Source organism: Choloepus didactylus, chromosome 17 (genome assembly GCF_015220235.1).
Source record: "Choloepus didactylus isolate mChoDid1 chromosome 17, mChoDid1.pri, whole genome shotgun sequence".
In the NCBI taxonomy this organism is placed as follows: Eukaryota; Metazoa; Chordata; class Mammalia; order Pilosa; family Megalonychidae; genus Choloepus; species Choloepus didactylus.
The window spans coordinates 53,100,518-53,120,757 of NC_051323.1; the positions used below are offsets into that span (position 1 = coordinate 53,100,518).

Consider the following 20,240-nt stretch of genomic DNA (forward strand, 5'->3'; position numbering starts at 1 on the left):
CAAGATTAATGCACATAAGTCAGTAATGTTTCTATATGCTAGAAATGAACAAACTGAAGAGACACTCAAGAAAAAGATACCATTTTCAATAGCAACTAAAAAAATCAAGTACCTAGGAATAAACTTAACCAAAGATGTAAAAGACCTATACAAAGAAAACTACACAACTCTACTAAAAGAAATAGAAGGGGATCTTAAAAGATGGAACATATTCCATGTTCATGGATAGGAAGGCTAAATGTCATTAAGATGTCAATTCTACCCAAACTCATCTACAGATTCAATGCAATCCCAATCAAAATTCCAACAACCTACTTTGCAGACTTGGAAAAACTAGTTATCAAATTTATTTGGAAAGGGAACATGCCTCGAATTGCTAAAGACTCTAAAAAAGAAAAACGAAGTGGGAGGACTTACACTCCCTGACTTTGAAGCTTAGTATAAAGCCACAGTTGTCCAAACAGCATGGTACTGGCACAAAGATAGACATATAGATCAATGGAATCGAATTGAGAATTCGGAGATAGACCCTCAGATCTATGGCCGACTGATTTTTGATAAGGCCCCCAAAGTCACTCAACTGAGTCATAATGGTCTTTTCAACAAATGGGGCTGGGAGAGTTGGATATCCATATCCAAAAGAATGAAGGAGGACCCCTACCTCACCCCCTACACAAAAATTAACTCAAAATGGATGAAAGATCTCAATATAAAAGAAAGTACCATAAAACTCCTAGAAGATAATGTAGGAAAACATCTTCAAGACCTTGTATTAGGCGGCCACTTCCTAGACTTTACACCCAAAGCACAAGCAACAAAAGAGAAAATAGATAAATGGGAACTGCTCAAGCTTAGAAGTTTCTGCACCTCAAAGGAATTTCTCAAAAAGGTAAAGAGGCAGCCAACTCAATGGGAAAAAATTTTTGGAAACCATGTATCTGACAAAAGACTGATATCTTGCATATATAAAGAAATCCTACAACTCAATGACAATAGTACAGACAGCCCAATTATAAAATGGGCAAAAGATATGAAAAGACAGTTCTCTGAAGAGGAAATACAAATGGCCAAGAAACACATGAAAAAATGCTCAGCTTCACTAGCTATTAGAGAGATGCAAATTAAGACCACAATGAGATACCATCTCACACCGATTAGAATGGCTGCCATTAAACAAACAGGAAACTACAAATGCTGGAGGGGATGTGGAGAAATTGGAATTCTTATTCATTGTTGGTGGGACTGTATAATGGTTCAGCCACTCTGGAAGTCAGTCTGGCAGTTCCTTAGAAAACTAAATATAGAGTTACCGTTCAATCCAGCGATTGCACTTCTCGGTATATACCCAGAAGATCGGAAAGCAGTGACACGAACAGATATCTGCACGCCAATGTTCATAGCAGCATTATTCACAATTGCCAAGAGATGGAAATAACCCAAATGTCCTTCAACAAATGAGTGGATAAATAAAATGTGGTATATACACACGATGGAATACTACACGGCAGTAAGAAGGAACAACCCCGTGAAACATATGACAACATGGATGAACCTTGAAGACATAATGCTGAGCGAAATAAGCCAGGCACAAAAAGAGAAATATTATATGCTACCACTAATGTGAACTTTGAAAAATGTAAAACAAATGGTTTATAATGTAGAATGTAGGGGAACTAGCAATAGAGAGCAATTAAGGAAGGGGGAACAATAATCCAAGAAGAACAGATAAGCTATTTAACGTTCTGGGGATGCCCAGGAATGACTATGGTCTGTTAATTTCTGATGGGTATAGTAGGAACAAGTTCACAGAAATGTTGCTATATTAGGTAACTTTCTTGGGGTAAAGTAGGAACAGGTTGGAAGTAAAGCAGTTATTTTAGGTTAGTTGTCTTTTTCTTACTCCCTTGTAATGGTCTCTTTGAAATGTTCTTTTATTGTATTTTTTTTTTCATACAGTTGATTTAAAAAAGAAAGGAAAGTTAAAAAAAGAAAAACAAGGAAAAAAATGTGTGGTGCCCCCTTGAGGAGCCTGTGGAGAATGCAGGGGTATTGGCCTACCCACCTCGATGGTTGCTGACATGACCACAGACATGGGGGACTGGTGGTTTGATGGGTTGAGCCCTCTGCCATAGGTTTTACCCTTGGGAAGACGGTTGCTGCAAGGGAGAAGCTAGGCCTCCCTATGATTGTGCCTAAGAGCCTCCTCCCGAATGCCTCTTTGTTGCTCAGATGTGGCCCTCTCTCTCTAGCTAAGCCAACTTGAAAGGTGAAATCACTGCCCTCCCCCCTACGTGGGATCAGACACCCAGGGGAGTGAATCTCCCTGGCAACGTGGAATATGACTCCCGGGGAGGAATGTAGACCTGGCATCGTGGGACGGAGAACATCTTCTTGACCAAAAGGGGGATGTGAAAGGAAATGAAATAAGCTTCAGTGGCAGAGAGATTCCAAAAGGAGCCAAGAGGTCACTCTGGTGGGCACTCTTACGCTCACTTTAGACAACCCTTTTTAGGTTCTAAAGAATTGGGGTAGCTGGTGGTGGATACCTGAAACTATCAAACTACAACCCAGAACCCATGAATCTCGAAGACAATTGTATAAAAATGTAGCTTATGAAGGGTGACAATGGGATTGGGAAAGCCATAAGGACCACACTCCACTTTGTCTAGTTTACGGATGGATGAGTAGAAAAATAGGGGAAGGAAACAAACAAACAAACAAAGGTACCCAGTGTTCTTTTTTACTTCAATTGCTCTTTTTCACTTTAATTATTATTCTTATTATTTTTGTTTGTGTGCTAATGAAGGTGTCAGGGATTGATTTAGGTGATTAATGTACAATTATGTAATGGTACTATGAACAATCGAATGTACGATTTGTTTTGTATGACTGCGTGGTATGTGAATATATCTCAATAAAATGAAGATAAAAAAAAAAAAAAAAAAAGAACTGCATGTGTAGCCTTCATAGACAACGCGTGTGTGCCTGTGTGTAATATTGATAGAAGTCTGGAAGGAAACACACCAAAACATTAACATGATTTCTCTCTGAGTGTTAGGTGATTTTTGTTTTCTTTTTGCTTTTTTGGGTTTTTCCAAGTTTTCTACGAAGAACATGAATTACTTTTTTAACTTTAATATATGTATAAAATGTTCATACTTCTCAACCTAGTAATTCACCTATAGAAATTGATTCTAAGGAATTTATCCTAAATACAGAAAAAAAACTTCGTGAAGAGATTTTCAATCTAGTATTATTAATAATGGCAACATATGGGGGAAAATTAGGAAGGTAAAATAAATCATGATACATCCACTTGGTAGGCTATTATGCAACCATTAAACTAAAGTTTATAATAACTTGGTAAATGTATATAACTAGGTGAAAAAAGCAGGGAACAAAATTATTTGTACAGTATGATCATAGGTACTTCAAACAAAAAATTATGCTGTGAAAAAAATAAAAAGACTGGAAAGAATATACCAAAAGATTAATGCAGAGTATCTTTGGGAGGTAAAACTTGGGTTTATTTTCCTTCTTTCTGTTTATTATATTTTTCTTTTTCCATAAGTGAGCATATATGATTTTTATGGTGGAAAAATGTTTGGAAGAAATAGAATACGTTACTTAACCTGTGTATAGTGAGAATTGTCAATGGCTGTTATTTTCTTTCTGATTGTTTCTCAAATTTCTTATAATGGCATTTATTAATTTTTTCTCTTTATTTTTTATTGTGATATATTTTATAATGTAAAATTTGCCATTTCAGCCATGTTTAAGTTTAAAATTCTGTAGCATTAATTACATTCACTATGTTGTGCTACCATTACCACTGTCTATTTCCAAAATTTCTCATCACCTCAAATAGAAACTCTGTACCCATTAAGCAATAACTCCTCCATTTCCCCTCCCCCACAGCCCCTGGTACCTCTAAGCAACTTTCTGTCTCTGTGAATTTGCCTATGCTAGATATTTCATTTAAGTGGAATCATATATTATCTGTCCTTTTGCATCCAGCTTATTTCATTTAGCTTAACATTTTTAAGGTTTATCCATGTTGCCACATGTTTCAGAACTTCATTCTTTTTTATGGCCAAGTAATATTCCACTTTATATATACAACACATTTTGTTTATCCATTCATCTGTTGATGGACACTAGTGTTTCCATCGTTTGGCCCTTGTGAATAATGCTGCTATTAACACTGGCTTACAAGTATCTGTTTGAGTCCTCTTTTCAATTCTCTTAGGTATTACACCTAAGAGTGGAATTACTTGATCATATTGTACTTCTGTGTTTAACTTTTGAGGACCTGCCAAATTATTTTCACAGAAGCTGTACCATTTTACATTCCTACCAGCAGTGGACAAGATTTCCAATTTTTCCACATCCTCAGCAACACTTATTTTTCATTTTATTGATTATAACCATCGTAGTAGGAGTGAAGTCATATCTTGTGGTTTTGATTTGCATTTCCCTAATGGCTAATGATGTGGTATATCTTTTCATGTGCTTTTTGGCCATTCATATATCTTCTTTGGAGAAATGAATGTCTATTCAAGTCTTTTACCCATTTTTAAATTGGGTTGTCTTTTTGTTGTGTTGTAGGAGTTCTTTATATATTCTGGATATTAATCCCTTATCCAGATATATGATTTCCAACTATTTCTCCCTTTCTGTTGGTTGTCATTTCATTCTCTTGATTATGTTCTTTGATTTACAGAAGTTTTAAATTTTAATGAAGTCCAATTTATATTTTTTCTTTAGCCTGTGCCTTTGTTGTCCTATTTAAGGAACCATTACCAAATCCAGGACCATGCAGATTTGTCCCTATGTTTTCTTCTGAGTTATAATTTTGACATTAACTTTTATAACTTAAAAATTTATGCAGTTTTACAAAAGAGCAGTCAATAACTAAAGGCCATTTCCCCTCCCTGCTCCTGTGAAATTTTCTTTGATGGGCACTGCAGCTCCTATGTTCTGAACTGTCTTGTGGGAGTCAGGTGGGTTGCCTGAAGCCTATACTAAGGGGAATTGCCCATTATCCATCTCTGCAAGCCAGGATTGTTTGCCAATTGCCCTTCCTCTGCTGTGCATTTGTAAAGTCCACATATGAAACCTGACTTTCCAGTTAAAGGCCCATGGGAGTCTCTCACCATCCAACCTTCAGTCTCAAAGGAATAAGCTGGATTTCTGGGCCTTCAGAGTCATGTGGGAATTGCAGGATTTGCTTCCACCCACTTAGGAGGCAAGTGCTTTGGCCCCAGGTAGTCACACCTTTGGGGTAGGACAAGGCAGTCCTGTCATTTGCCTATCATACACCACCCATGACTCAGCACAAGCAGTCAAATTGAGGTTTTTGTCTTAATGAGTCCTAAGTAACAAATTTGGATAGAAAAATTAGTTTAATGCAACTGTCTAGCACCATCCTGACAGTAATGTCTAAATAAACAACAATTGGTTTAGAATTGAAGTTACACTACAGAAATTTATATCCCCACCCCCACCCTGGTTTGGGATCATGCAGATTTTATCTAGCTAAGGTACCTTTGGAAATTGAATTTACCATGTCAATGCACACTGTAACTGAATTAGTGCCACCGTGCATTAACTTTAGGGATACCACGGCCTCTGAGAGTTATTGAAGCTTGCCGGAATGCCTGACCTGCTCTTGGGAGTAGCTCATATATTGGGAGATTATGGCTCACCAGGTCTGATTCATTTGCAGTTCCAGGAGATGCCTACACTGATTATGTTGCTACAAGGTGGTACCGAGCTCCTGAACTTCTTGTGGGAGATACTCAGTATGGTTCTTCAGTCGACGTGTGGGCTATTGGCTGTGTGTTTGCAGAGCTCCTGACAGGCCAGCCACTCTGGCCTGGAAAATCAGATGTGGATCAACTTTATCTGATAATCAGAACACTAGGTATGCATTGCATTTTATGGCCTAGAGAGCTGCTGAATTGCTACAGTAATAATATGTTGCTGTAATGAAATACAAGAGTTTTCTTGCTTCTCCAAAGTGCTACTCAGCGTGGTTGTTCTGGGTTCTGGATTATAGCCAAAGCTCAGTGCTTTTCCCAATATGTAGACCCATAACTACTCTCAGGGAAGAGCTTTCAGAAGCCTTTCCAAGAAAAATCAATTAGCCATGGAATATACTGTACTTTCATGGTCCATATCAGATTAAGATAGGGATAAGGATATGAGTCAGCTGCCTAGAGCTTTATCTAAGAGATCATTGATCAAATGCAATTTCTGTTCTCTGTAAAAGAGGGTCCTCCCCGCTTCCTTCTAAAGCAGAGGGTCGGCAAACTTTTTCTGTAAAGGGCTAGATAGTAAATATTTTAGGTTTTACAGACTGTACAGCCTCTGTTACAAAAGCAGCCATAGTCAATATATAAACAAATGATCATAGTTGTGTTCCAATAAAACCTTATTTATGGATACTGAAATTTGAATTTCGTGTAATTTTCGTGTCATGAAATTTTTTAAAAAAATTTTTTTAACCACTTAAAAATATAAAAATCATTTTTAGGCCATAGCAATATAAAAACAGGAGCCAGGCCTGATTTGGCCCACAGACCATAATTACAGGCCCCTGCCCTAGAGGGCAAGAGGTTAATTGTACTTCCTAAGTGGCTGCCTCAGCAATGGTTGCTGGAGCTTAAAGTAATATTAGCTTTTCTCCTTTGTATAGTACTTAAGAAGTTAAGAATTACTTTCATACAATCTCTCTTCGTGTTAAGGAAAAACCATTAAGGGAGTTACAATATTTTTAATTGCACCAGTTTTACAAATGAGGAAACTGAGGCTCAGGTCCTTCCGTGATTGGCCTGAAGTCATACAGCCAGTTAAGTGCAGAAGAGGAAACGGTCAAGGAGTCACTTTCACAAGCTCTCATCATCTGTCAGCATCTTCAGTGTTTGTTGTCTCCCTCCTCCTTTTGTTTTGAAGAGAATATAACTCAAAAGGTTAGCAGCAGCTTTACCAGAAGCACAGATGCGAAGAAAGTGATGATTCTGCATACACAATGTGCTTTCATTAATTCCTTCCTCTAGACTCTCCTGACAGCCTGGCTGCTAGGCAAGGGAATTCCTGTAGCCTAATGCAGTTCCCTGTTTGGTTCTAACACATTCTTCTGGAGAATTCTGCAACATGAAAAATGTTGGGTAGAATATCACTACAGGTCACACCATAAGTGAATATTGTCCATTTGATTGATTTCCTTAAAGGATTGTGGAAATTTATGGTGCCCTTTGGTATTAGACAGACCTGAGTCTGAATGCTAGGTCTGTCACTTACTAACTGTTTTTGGACTTGGACAAGTTATTAAACCTGTCTGAATCTCAGTTTCCTCATCTGTAGAGTGGAGATTAAAGATACCACCTATTGTGAGATTGTTACAAGATTAAATGAGATCATGTGTAGAGCCCTGACATCATTTTTCCACCTCCACTTTTTTTTAAAATTCAGTTTTATTAAGATGTATTCACATACCATAGTCATCCACAGCATACAATCAGTTGTTCACAGTACAATCATATAGCTATGCATTCATCACCACAATTTTTGAATATTTTCCTTATTCCAAAAAAATAAAAATAAGAATAAAAATAAACATAAACATAAAAAAGAACACCAAAAACATTCCATCCCCTCCATCCCACCCTATTTTTCATTTAATATTTGTTCCCATTTTTCTACTCATCTGTCCATAAAGTGAGTGTGAGCCACAAGGTTTTCACAATCACACAGTCACACCATGTAACCTACATAGTTGCACAATCACCGTCAAGAATCAAGGCTACTGGGTTGCAGTTCAACAGTTTCAGGTATTTCCTTCTAGCTATTCCAATACACTAAAAACTATAAAGGGATATCTATATAGCGCACAAGAATGTCCTCCAGAGTGACCTCTCGACTCCATTTGAAATCTCTCAGCCACTGAAACTTTGTTTCATTTCTCTTCCCCCTTTTGGTCAAGAAGGCTTTCTCAATCCCACGATGCCAGGTCCAGGTTCATCCCCAGGAGTCATGTCCCGTGTTTCCAGGGAGATTTACACCCCTGGGAGTCATGTCCTACATGGGGGGGGGGGGGCAGTCTCACCTCCTGTTTTGATGGCTGCTGAGTGATAGACCAGACTACGTGTGGTAGAGACAGTTGACCTTTCCTGAGAAACCATGTTTTTGCAGTGACCCATGCCTCCCAAATCAAGAGAAAATGATTAGACTCAATATTTCTTTTGTATTTAGACCTCAGAAGATAACCATAGAGATGCTGTATTATTTTTACTAGATTTAACATGAGTTATATGGCTTTTATTTTGCAGGAAAACTAATCCCAAGACATCAATCTATCTTTAAAAGTAACCAATTTTTCCGTGGCATAAGTATACCTGAACCAGAAGACATGGTAAATTGCTCTGCTTTGGATATTTACTATTCATGTTGCTCCTTTCTTTAAAGGGATAGTTGTGTCCTTTTTTTATATATATATTTTTGGCTTCTGTTTTCATTATGACATACTAACACAGATCAAGTAAACTATATAAAAGCTACATAAAAATGAACCAGAAGAATGATTTAAAATTTTATTTGTCCTATCTATTCAAAGATTAATTTTGATGAATAATACTTTATATAAATACCTTGATCCTTTTGGTCAAAGCACTAGGGTAATTTTCCCTGAAATAATTATTTTCTCATAAAGTGTTCTTACTAACATCCGCTTTGTTTAGGAAAAAAAAAATCATTCTCAATTTTTTTCTCAGCTTGTGAAACAAGGTCCAAATCAATAGAAACCTTTTCTTCACTACTTATACTTTCAAATGGAAGGCCATTCTACAAAATGATCCATTGTCATTGTATTCATTAAGCTCTAAATCACAAAGTTCATCTCTACCGTCTGCTGTGGTCTTTGCCTTGATTTAGGGATGCATCGTGATGACTTGACCCTCTTATTCTCTATAGACCTTGATTTCCTGTCTGTGTTACCTAAGTTTGGGCTATAATCTATAAAACTCCATATGATCTAGAATCTGCCTGTAAAAAGAAAGGCGTGCAGAAGAGGTGTGTGTCTACATTCGAGCTATGTTGGAACTGCAATGATGCAAGCATGGGGAAGAAATCTGTGACGCTAGATCATGATTTATGATGCATATGTACAAGTGGTCCAACTGTCTCTAGACACTCTATGTTCATTTAAAATCTATTTAATATAATACCCTGATTTATATAGCATTTTTCTTTTTATTTTATTTGTTAAAGGTTGAGTAGAATACAAGACTAAGGGTTTAATTACAAAAGAATTTTTATATCATGTGTTTAATTTAAAGAATAAAATACAAGCTCAACATATGGCCACTGCCCTGTTAAATAGAATATTACCATTATCTTTGAAGTTTCTCCCTCCCCGCGTGCTCATTCTCAGTCCCATCCCCTCCCCTCCCCTCCCCACTACTCTGAATTTTGTGTTTATTATTCTATTGCTTTCTGTAGTGCCCTTCTACATGTAGTCCAACATATTTCCATTAATGTTTAAAGCATCCCTAAAAGTAGATAAGGCACATATATTATACTACTGTTATAGGATTTCATATGGGGACTTTGGGACCCACATTTTCACAGCATCAATTGTAAGACACAGTGAAATTAAGAAAATAACTCCTGTTTTATGTTTCATACCTTTATACTATGGCATAAAATTACGTAAAAACATGATTTTTTTAAACTTTAAGAGGAATTATCTAACTACTAGAGGTGTTTTCTCCAAAGCGTTCTTATTCAAAATATGTGTTGCTTTGTTGTGATGTACCATGGAAATTCTTTACTTTGTTTTCCAGGAAACTCTTGAGGAAAAGTTCTCAGGTGTTCATCCCGTGGCTTTAAACTTCATGAAGGTACTTCAAAATCAATTATAACCATTATTGATTGTAAATTGTAATGATTGAAGCTAGCAACTCTAAGAGAGCTGGACAGTAGGTCAAATACTGCCGAAGTAGGATACAATAAATGAAAATGAAAGGAATTCCAGTTAAGAGAACATCAGCGTTTTAAGCTGTAATCGTTTTAATTTGTCCATTGAAATTAGTAGAGGACCAGAAAGTCAAAACCATGAAGAGATTAGACCCAGCCCTTGCAGCAGGCCCAAGAGAGATGGTCAAACAAGGGACACACTCTAATAAAAAGCAGAAGGAACTTCCTATGACTAGCCTTGCAGTCATGCTTGATCTGCTGAGGCCATTCTAGAAGGTGTGACCCTTCCTTCCAACTTGGATACTGAAAGCTCTAGAGAGATGGGGGTGGAGATAATCGTGAGGATCTCTATCTAACCAACAATTATGTTTTATTTATAGCAGTGATTTCCAATTGTGGCTACTCATCAGAATACCCTGGGGGCTTTTTAAAAATACAGGTTCCATTATCTAACCTCAGATTTATAGAAGCAGAGTCTCCATAAGCGGGACCTTGGAGTCCTTAATATCCACTTAGGTGATTATGATAAGCAGCGCAGTTTGAGACAAAGCTGATCTAGAAGGCGGGGCCAACTGGATGGTCTAGAGTAAACCTTTGTGCTAGTGCTGGTCACTGCTGTGGCGCTATCCAGGGTGCTGGATTACTTCAGTCTGTGCCCTCTCTGAGACTCAGAGCTCAATACCTGTGTGTACTCACATTCTCCCTACACTGCTCCACGTGACCTCAGCTGCCATCTACTCTGGCTCCCTGCTCTGATCTGCCTTCACCCAGGATTCTGCAGGTCCTATCCTGGAAGCACAATTCCCTGACCTTGTATGTAACAGCTCATTCTGATTCACCTGCAATTGAGCAAAACCTCCAAGGGGGAGGGGAGGCATCAAGCATGTATACCCAACCCAAAATCAGGTGGAGACCAGAGACTTCCTGTGGGTACTCCTCCAGCCAGCCAGAAGAAAAGCTTCCTGGAAGGCAACTCAAGGACATGAAGACTCCAATGTGGAAGACAAGCTCTTCATCTCCAGAGGTGAAGTGCCCTGTAGGCCTGCACATGATTTGGGGTGAAGCTACTCAACTATTTGATTTAGACCCACAAGTATCAAACTGAGACCAAGTATTCTCTAAGTGGGTATGATTGTGCTATTATATGGGCTACACCCTATTTCTTAGACTTCTGCCCCATGTTAGATGTAAGAAAATGTTCTTAAATTAATTGCAATTGAGACATTGTTAGCAAATAAATACCAGCCACCATAGCAAGTAGTTATCCCATGAGACTGGTCATTTTCTATGAACGGGACTGCTTGAATAGGTGAAGTGTCAGTCAATGACAGATTAAGTGCCACTTTCTCTTCAGAAACCATAGAGGCAAGAAGGCAGTGGGAAGACATATTTAAACTGCTGAAAGCAAAAAAATTGCCAACCAAAATTGTACATCTGGAATTAAGGCGTTCCCAGATAAACAAAAGCTGAAGGAGGTCATTGCCACCAGGCCAGCACCACAGGAGAAGCTAAAGAGAGTTCTGCAGGTTGAAAGGAAAGGACACTGGATGATTGACTGAAGCCACATGGAGATGTAAAGATCCCCAGTAAAGTTAATGACATGGGTATATATAAATGACAGCACTTTTGCATTTTTTATTTGTGACTCCACTTTTTACTTCCTACAGAATTTAAAAGGCTAATGCATATAACATAATGATAAATCAGTGGTTTTGGACTCATAATGAATAGATATGTAATTTGTGACAAGACCTGCTTAAAGCTGGGGGATGGAAGATTATGGGAACATAGTTTATGTTTATCGCTGAAGGTAGATTGGTATCAAAATAATGAGATTGTTAGAGATTTAGGATATTATATTTATCCACATTGTGACCACAAATAAAATCTCAGAGAAATGTAAACTTAAATATAGACAAAGTACAGTTCAGGTTACTGGGGGGTGGGGGGTGGGATGCAGTGACAATGAGGAGTTAATGCAAAATTTATGTGGGATTTCTGTTTGAGGTGCAGGGAGAGTTCTGGTAATGGATGATGGTGAGGGTGTTACAATATTGTGAATATGATTAATTTCACTGAATACTGAATGGTATCCTTGGGAGGTTTGGGATGGGAGGATTTATGTTACATATATAGTGTCCACAATACTAAAAAAGAGAGAAACTAAAGATATAATGACAAATACAATACATGATACTGGATTGGATATAAGAATGGAACAGAAAAGTCTCAAAAGGACATTATTAGGACATAAGAAAAAATTGGCATATAGACTATAAGCTTTATATCAATGTTAAATTTCTTGAACTTGATTATTGCACTTAAGGTGATTACACAACTGAGTATCCTTGCTCGTAGGAAATGTACATGTAGTATTATGTGTTCCAGGAGTAGGATGTGTGCAACCTGCTCTCAAATGTTCAGAAGATAGATAGATAGATAGGTGAAGGAAGGGAGGGAGGCAGAGAGGGAGGGAAGGAAGAAAAGGGCAAAGGTAGCAAAATGTTTAAAAAAAGAGAGAATTTGACATGTAAAGCTGGTAAGACTTAGTTATGATTTAGATGTAGGGAGTGAAGCAGAGGACAGTGGCAAGATGTCCTTGAGACCAAGCAGAGGTTAAGTAAGCAATTGTGTATGTGGGTCTGGAGTTCAGAGAAAAGGGCTGGACTAGAAATGTACATGTGGAAGTCTCTTGCACACCTTGCTAATTGAAACTGTGGATATCAATGAGATCAGCTAGAAACTGAGAACCAATGAGAAGAAACAAGAACCAGGACTGAGCCTTGAGGGCTTCCATTCAACCATTGTAGTTGTAGAAGGTAAACTAGCAAAGGCTGCTTTGAAAAGGAGTGGGCCAAGACGTAGGGGAATGAAAGTGAGGTGTCCGAGAAGCCAAAGAGTTTCAGGAAGGAGACAGGCTCAGTAGTGTCTACTACTATTAGGATGAGAATTCAAAATACCTATTGGTTTTAAGGATAAGGAAGAAGAGATCCTAGGTGTTAATAAAAAGAGCCACTTCAGTGGAATGAGAGACGCAGAAGCCAGAATGAAGTGATGAACTGGAGACTACCAGTTTGTACTCAAAATAGTCTTTCTGCCCTGGTTATGTCCCTGACAATATTGGTGTTTGAGGAGACTGATTCCCAGCAGCAGCTGGAGTTAATAGATGTTATGGATGATTAATGAGAGGGCCATCCACTTGGAGCAGGTATTAGATGTGGAGTGACAGACCAGTCTAGCTATGCTGAGCAGAGTTGTTTCTTGAAGAACAGCGATAATCAGATGTATCTCCAAATGGCAGGTGAGAGTGCTTTTAGGAGCAGGCAGTTCTCAGGGATCCTAGAGATCTGAGGACCGCTTGGCTTGGGGAAGGACAGACACACTCCAAGGCAGCCCATGGCCGAAGCAGCCTCAGACAAAGCAATTGTTTTGACACCTGGGTGGCCCAAAGCAGTTTGTTATGTTGATGAACCTGATTTCTGTCCTGTGAACATAGAGCCAGAAATTCCAGTCTTTTGTGGCTGGGCGTTCTAAGTCTGCTCCAAATCTTTGCGGACCATGATCTGTCTTGATTGGTGGAAAAAGTCCTCATCTCTGGCCAAAGAGCATCAGGGCTTTTTGAAGAAAAATCTCTGTGTCAGAACAACCCTCTGCTGCCAGAGTCCATTCCAAGCTGGGGTCCAGAGCTAAAGGCTTCTAATAGCCTCAATATAAAAGGGTCCTAATGCCACATTTCCTTTTTGCCACTATTTCTGCTTATATGGATGTATATTCCAATTACCCCCATTGAAGAGTCTTTCTCATTACAAGGCTTTCACATCCTCAGCCACCTCCTTAAACCAGTGGCAACATAAACCCCAGAATAGTTAACACACAAGTCTGGGCCCACTCCCAATGTTTTTGATTCAGCAGGTTTGTGGTAGGATCCAAGAATTTGTGTTTCTGACAAGTTCCTGGATGATGCAAATGTTGCTAGTCTGGGGCCCACACTTAGAAGACTACTACAGTGTGTGCTAATGAAGGTGTCAGGGATTGATTTAGGTGATGAATGTACAACTATGTAATGGTACTGTGAACAATCGAATGTACGATTTGTTTTGTATGACTGCGTGGTATGTGAATATATCTCAATAAAATGAAGATAAAAAAAAAAGAGGAAGACTACTACAAACTGTTTGCTCTGAATAGTAATGAAGAGACGTCATTGGTGGAAACACTTGATCTGTCTATAGCCACTTCCAGTGACAATGAATGTTAATCAGTTCTTCCCTCAAGAGACTTTGAAGGGGCAAAAGAAAACCAGTTCTAGCTATTGAGCAAGTTCTGTGTACTTGATGACATACACAAACTTGAAGAGTTTCCAAACTTGTATTTTCTCTATCTACTTATTATTCAGAGGTTTTGGGAACAGTAATAAAATAAGCCCCTCTCTTAATATTGTCTTTGCTTTTCTCTTCTCCCAAAGGGGTGTTTGAAGATGAATCCAGATGACAGATTAACTTGTGCCCAACTCCTGGAGAGCCCCTACTTTGATTCTTTGCGAGAGGACCAAATTAAAAGAAAAGCACGCAATGAGGGAAGAAACAGAAGACGTCAGCAGGTACCTCCGTACAAAAGTTAAAGTTCTATAAAAACAATTTTTCTTTTCGTTTTTCTACCTTTTAAAGTGAGATCAGGTAGATACCAAGACCTTTTCTTTGTTTTGGTTTCGTTGTATTTCTTTACCTTAATAAATATTGGTATGTGATGTACTAAAACTAAATATCCAGATTGTTGCAAAATCTCCTTCCAAATGTACTTGAAACAAATTACTGCATAACTCTTTTGCTACACTGATTTAGATCTACCACTTGCCGGACTGTATACCCAAAACACAAGCGTTCATACAGTGAAACCCTAATTACAACAGGACTGAATTTTACAGAGGAAGTTCCTTATCTTTGTATAGCCTCCAGACACACAATAAAGGAAACTTGTCTCTTCCATCTTTTCATGAGTGGCAGCCTTTTCTAGGCCTTCTCCTGAAACCAAGGACAAGCTTTGGCTAGATATAAAGAGATGAAACCCCGAGATCGGGGAGTCAGCTCCTTTTCTTAAATGTGCGAAAAGTGCAGCAGAAAAGTATTGTGAATATTATGAAAAACATTGATTCTGCAGTTTATTAGGTGACTACCCTTCACTTGGTTTTTGAAAATGTTGAAGTTAAGCTCCATGGAAGCAGTTTATTTTGGTTTGGTTTTGCTTTTTTCTCACCACTGCATTCCAGCACCTAAAACAATATCTGACACATAGAAAGTACTCCGTGAACATTCAAGTAAGTAAATAAATGAATGACCATTGCTTATTAGTAAACCAGAAAGGACATTTCCAATTTATCAGAGACTGACAATCCTCACGTTTTGCATTTGCTTGATCTTCCACCTTTGAGTTACCATTTGGTCATTTTTCTTCTCATTAGCATGTGTCTACTATGAAGGAAGAAAGTAGTCTCTTTTTCTCCAACCTTTTAATACTTGAAATAGAAGTTTTGGGGGAGAGAAAGATCCAACTACCCAATAAGATGAAATATTAGGTTTATCTCTGTGTATCCAAAATCTCTGGGCATCCAAATTCTTATTTACATAAGCCGTTTTACCTTTTATTATTGAAGTGTCCACAAATCAAACCCAATGCAACTTACTTGAATAACAAAAAAAAGAGTTTCTTCAAAAGAGTCTAAGCAATAATTTGAAATATAGTGTGACTTAAAGAGCACTGTCTCCTTAAAAACATCTCACCAGATTCCCCACTTCTGGACTTGGAGAATGAATCTCCACCAGTAAAATAGACAGTGACACTGCTCCACCCTGCACCCCACCCCACCCCCACCCCCATTCACTTTCCTCTTGGGGGATCTCTCACTACACTGGCCTTGAGGTGAGGGTGTGTGTGGAAATGGCTCCTCTTCTAATGGCCCGGTCCATTGCCATACTGCCCTTTCCTTGATATCCTGTAGCCCAGCCGATACGTATCAGAAACTTTGCCAACAGCTTTCAAGAAGACCCAGGGACAACAAAAGGAAAAGAAGCAAAAAGAACATCTAGATAATCTGATTTACAAAGATCATGTCATCATCTCTGTCCGTATTAAGCTGCATCCTCTCGCCCTTTTTATGGTCGGCCCCTCTGTAGCACAGCCCCCTGAGACCAGGCCTAACCCATCTCTCTCCTCCAGAGAGCAAGGCCAGGAGAAATGCCTTTCAAGTTCTGGGTTTCCTTCTGAAAATGTACCTCTTTCCTAGACATTTTACCATATCAGAAAATAAATCAAATAATACAGAAAGGTCTTTTCACTCAGTGTGGTTATTACTTTTTCAGTTCAAATTTCTACCTAGATATCCCAGCTTCTAAATCTCTAAGTGGATGACCAACAATTTCCTTAAGACTATATTATTTAAAGTTGATTGTTAAGAAGTTTTTTAAGTCTTTGCCATTTTACCAATATCTTAGCTATTAAAAATTTGAGTTGGGTAGAATGTAGACTCCTGGAATTAGTGTTTAATAGCTGGCAGGCAATTTAAACAATGACTAGAGATACAAAAATGAAAATACTGAAATAAATCATAATATGTCCATAAAAACGAATTTTCAGGTATCAGAAGATCACAATTTTTAGAAGGGTAACCCTGCTTAATTTTAAAATTGATGTATTTTGACATTGTTGTGCCACATGTATCCTTTTTGTTTTAACACCTTTAAATCAAACTGTACAAATAGGAATTGTTTTCAATTTACTTTCCTATTTTTGTCTTGTTCTGCTGTTAGAATCAACTATTGCCTCTCATACCAGGAAGCCACATCTCCCCCACACCTGATGGAAGAAAACAAGTCCTCCAGTTAAAATTTGATCATCTTCCAAACATTTAGGAAAATGTTCTTTCAAGTGGAGAGTAATTTAATATGTACACATTTTTGTACAAGCAAGATAGGAATTCTGTGTTTCAAACGCAAATGAGCCATATGAAAATTAAGATGTCTTCTAGAATTGTTTTTACTCTGATCACTGCTTATCTATTTCTCCGTGCTTTTTACATGCCAATTTTATCTTTTAGAACATTTTCTTTAAATGTTATAAAGCCTGAAACTGCACATATGGAAGAGACATTTTCAATTTCATCAGAGCAGGCCTTCCTGAGGCAATTTATATTGAGAATTTGTGGTGTTATACTTTGATATATGAAAAAGCTTTATATGTATCACCTTGCATTGGCTAACCACGTAATGTTTTAAAGCAATGTCAATAGCCTGCCTAACTGTTGTTCAGGTTGTAACCTGGTCTGTTGAGTAATGCTGGTGTTTTATTCCGTGTTTTTATATTAGCGTAGGAAGGGAACTCGGAAAGGTCATCTAAGTTTATCATCTGATTCCAGGCCAGACTCTGCTTTCTCTCTCATAAGACATTGACAATTCTATTTTAACACAAGCTAGAGAAAATTCCATACATTTACGTAGCAAATGGTCAATAATGCCTTTGTTTTATTGACAGCTGACTGTAAGGCTGTCCTTCGGTACTCTGTGGTTCCTTCTTTTCTCCTTCTGGAGAAATCATCTCTATCTAAACCATTTCTGGTGGGTGTGTTTTCTAAATAGTTCATTGTCAACACTCTCCTCTAAGCCTTTACATCCGTAGTCACTGTGAACTTATGCAGTCCTAAACTGGTGCATCATAATTGGGTCAGATTTGTTAATGCTTGCAAGAGCAAGATTATCTTTCGATTAATTTGATTTTGTGTCTCTTTCACAAAAAAAAACGAACAAAACGCCTCAATGTGTAAGCTGCATTTTACCTTGGGATATTTTTCCAAGTAGACTTGACAAGCACATATTTATAAAATTAAAAATGATGCAAATGTTTCAAAGTACTTTTAGGCTGTGCCTGTAAAATGATAGCACAGTGCTGTCTGTTGCTGTCTGGAATCAAGGCATAAAACAGGGATGTTCCTACAGATAAAAACTAAGAAAGAGTATTTCATCAACTCTTTTCTGCTGCTGGGTCTGGCATGCTCACCTGTTGTCAAATTTTGCAAATACACATTATTCCAGAAATTCCTTGTATCTGACACCAACATTTAAACATCAATTAATATTAATGAAACAGAGTAACACCCTGTGTTCTTCTCTAAAAGTCCTCTGCAATGGGCCAGGCACTTATAAACACGACTATGTAAACATCCAGAGAATTTCTTTCAGTTATTTGGGAGCCATCCCTTCACTAAGGAATTACAGCATTACTTGAAGGACACTGTAAGTGGGCTTACTTGGCCATTTAACATTCCTCATTAGTATCTATAGAAACTGTTAGGGTCTTCTTATTTGCAGCTTATTGTAAAGAATGTGCCTCTTCAGATTTGTATCTTCATGTATTTTTAATAGGATGATACCACAGATAAAAAGAAACTTAGAAATAAAAGATAAAAGCAACTTTGCTGAAATATTTCCTTTTAGATTTCTTAGTATTTTTTTTTTATTTTAACGTTCTTTTTACCAAACCATTCATGCTGCTCCCGCTCTCCTAAAAATAATATCAGAGAATAAGAAAGCACAAGGCTCTACCACCCATTTGGCCTGTAGTAACGCCTCAAACAATGGAGTTTGGGTGGTAGGGGACAGGGGTGGCCACTGTCTCCCCTTATTTTTTGCTTACATTTAAGAATTAATCCAAATTAGCATTTTTCATTCTACTTTTTTTTTTCCTCAAAGACAAATTCATCTTAAGGTATTCTTGGAGCATGGAGAGGTTCAGAAAGCATATAATGCTTAGAAAAAACATTCTGAAGCAGTCTTATTACCTCAAAGAAAAATAATCTCACGATGGTATTTGCAGGTTTAGCTTTTCCTGCATAGCGTTACGCTGTCTCCGTCGCTGACACGCAGAAACCTCAAGGCACAACTCTTTCCTGTTTCAAGTGCGTGTTGCTCACCTTTGGACTACATACATTCCCTCACACTTCACAGCCACAAGGAAGACAGTTGTGCTTCCCGGTTAGTATCCACATTTGGTAAAACTTTTGTAAAGTCTACCCTCAGTAAATAATCTTGCCTGCCACCATGCTTTTCCTTTGGAATCATGTACATTCTCTGTCTCAGCTGGGTCTCGTCTCACCCATGCTAGCTTCCAAGCTAGTTAGCTTATATAGTTCTTTCCCGTGTTGTCCAAATACTGCACCATCATGGCGAGCAGCCCCGCCTGAATACTCTGTGCTCCACCTCGGCGTGACCTCTCGGTGCCCTGGTTTCCTCAGTCTTCCCATGCACGTGAACCTGGGAGCCTGCAAACCAAACAGTTGCGCTTTTTTATTTGGCAGGACTCGATACACACCATTAAGAGGGTAGACTTGACTTATTCTTAGAGGTCCTGCTTCTTCCGGGAAGAAGGCATCCTGGAAAATGACATTTAATTAGACTGCTATTGCCCTGCCGGCTTGTTTGCTTGGACTCTGTCTTTGGTCTCCCTGGTTCAGAGCATCTGTTATTTGACTGTAATTGTTCCAACTTGTCCCAACCACAGAGTCCTTTTAGAGGTCACTTTTGCAGACTATCTTAACTAGACTGAATCATAAAAAAGTTGTGTTCAAGAGGCTTTTGAATTCTTTGGATTAGAGAGATGATTGAATAAAGGGTAAAAACAAAGTTCCCAGACAGGGAATGAAGAGTTAAAACAGAAAGTAGATTTTTCTTCTTCTAAGTTGGGTATTTCACTGCTCTCCATGACTGCTAGAGATTTCCCAAACTACAAGACATTTAAAAAACCAGTAAGTTATTTTGAAACTATTTTCAATTCTGAAGATGTTTTATGCTGCTTTAGCTGCCACAGAATTACATTTTTTTTTTAAAAAAAAAGATGGCACTTTCTTAGTCATTTGCTACCACCAATGATTTCCAATCCTGGTTTTGGGACAACTTGAGTGGCGCTGAATTCTCTAAAAAAAAAAAAAAAAAAAAAAAAAATGTTTTTTTAATTGAAATATACCACCACAAGATGAATGAAATTCCACAGTGATACTTGAAAAAAATTGGGACATCAGTGTAAGGTATTACCTGATCCACAAATACTTGGATTTTTAATGCATGAAGTTAAGGCATAAAGATAAAATGCTACTTACAAGTTAAAGTTATGTACTGGATAAGTGTTTGTTTTCTATTAAAATTATTAATTCAACAACTTCATTCTTGTTTTAGTAGAAGATGAAAGGTTTTTAAGAATGGTAGCTTAGAGAATAATAG

At 38.0% G+C, this 20,240-nt stretch overlaps 1 protein-coding gene across 4 annotated transcripts in view; it reads left to right on the forward strand.

Moving 5' to 3' along the window:
* Positions 1-20,006, forward strand: part of CDKL4 (cyclin dependent kinase like 4) — a 75,547-nt gene extending 55,541 nt beyond the window's left edge. For 3 of the 4 annotated variants that reach the window (XM_037807551.1, XM_037807549.1, XM_037807550.1), the window contains exons 6-10: positions 5,729-5,926; positions 8,334-8,416; positions 9,846-9,902; positions 14,444-14,578; positions 16,782-20,006. In XM_037807551.1, coding sequence (XP_037663479.1) covers positions 5,729-5,926; positions 8,334-8,416; positions 9,846-9,902; positions 14,444-14,578; positions 16,782-16,883 — 575 coding nt within the window. In that variant the 3' untranslated portion in view covers positions 16,884-20,006. Of the gene's footprint in view, positions 1-5,728; positions 5,927-8,333; positions 8,417-9,845; positions 9,903-14,443; positions 14,600-16,781 lie in introns of those variants that run through there. The other variant, XM_037807552.1, reaches the window with a different exon arrangement.
* Positions 20,007-20,240: the final 234 nt, after the last annotated feature.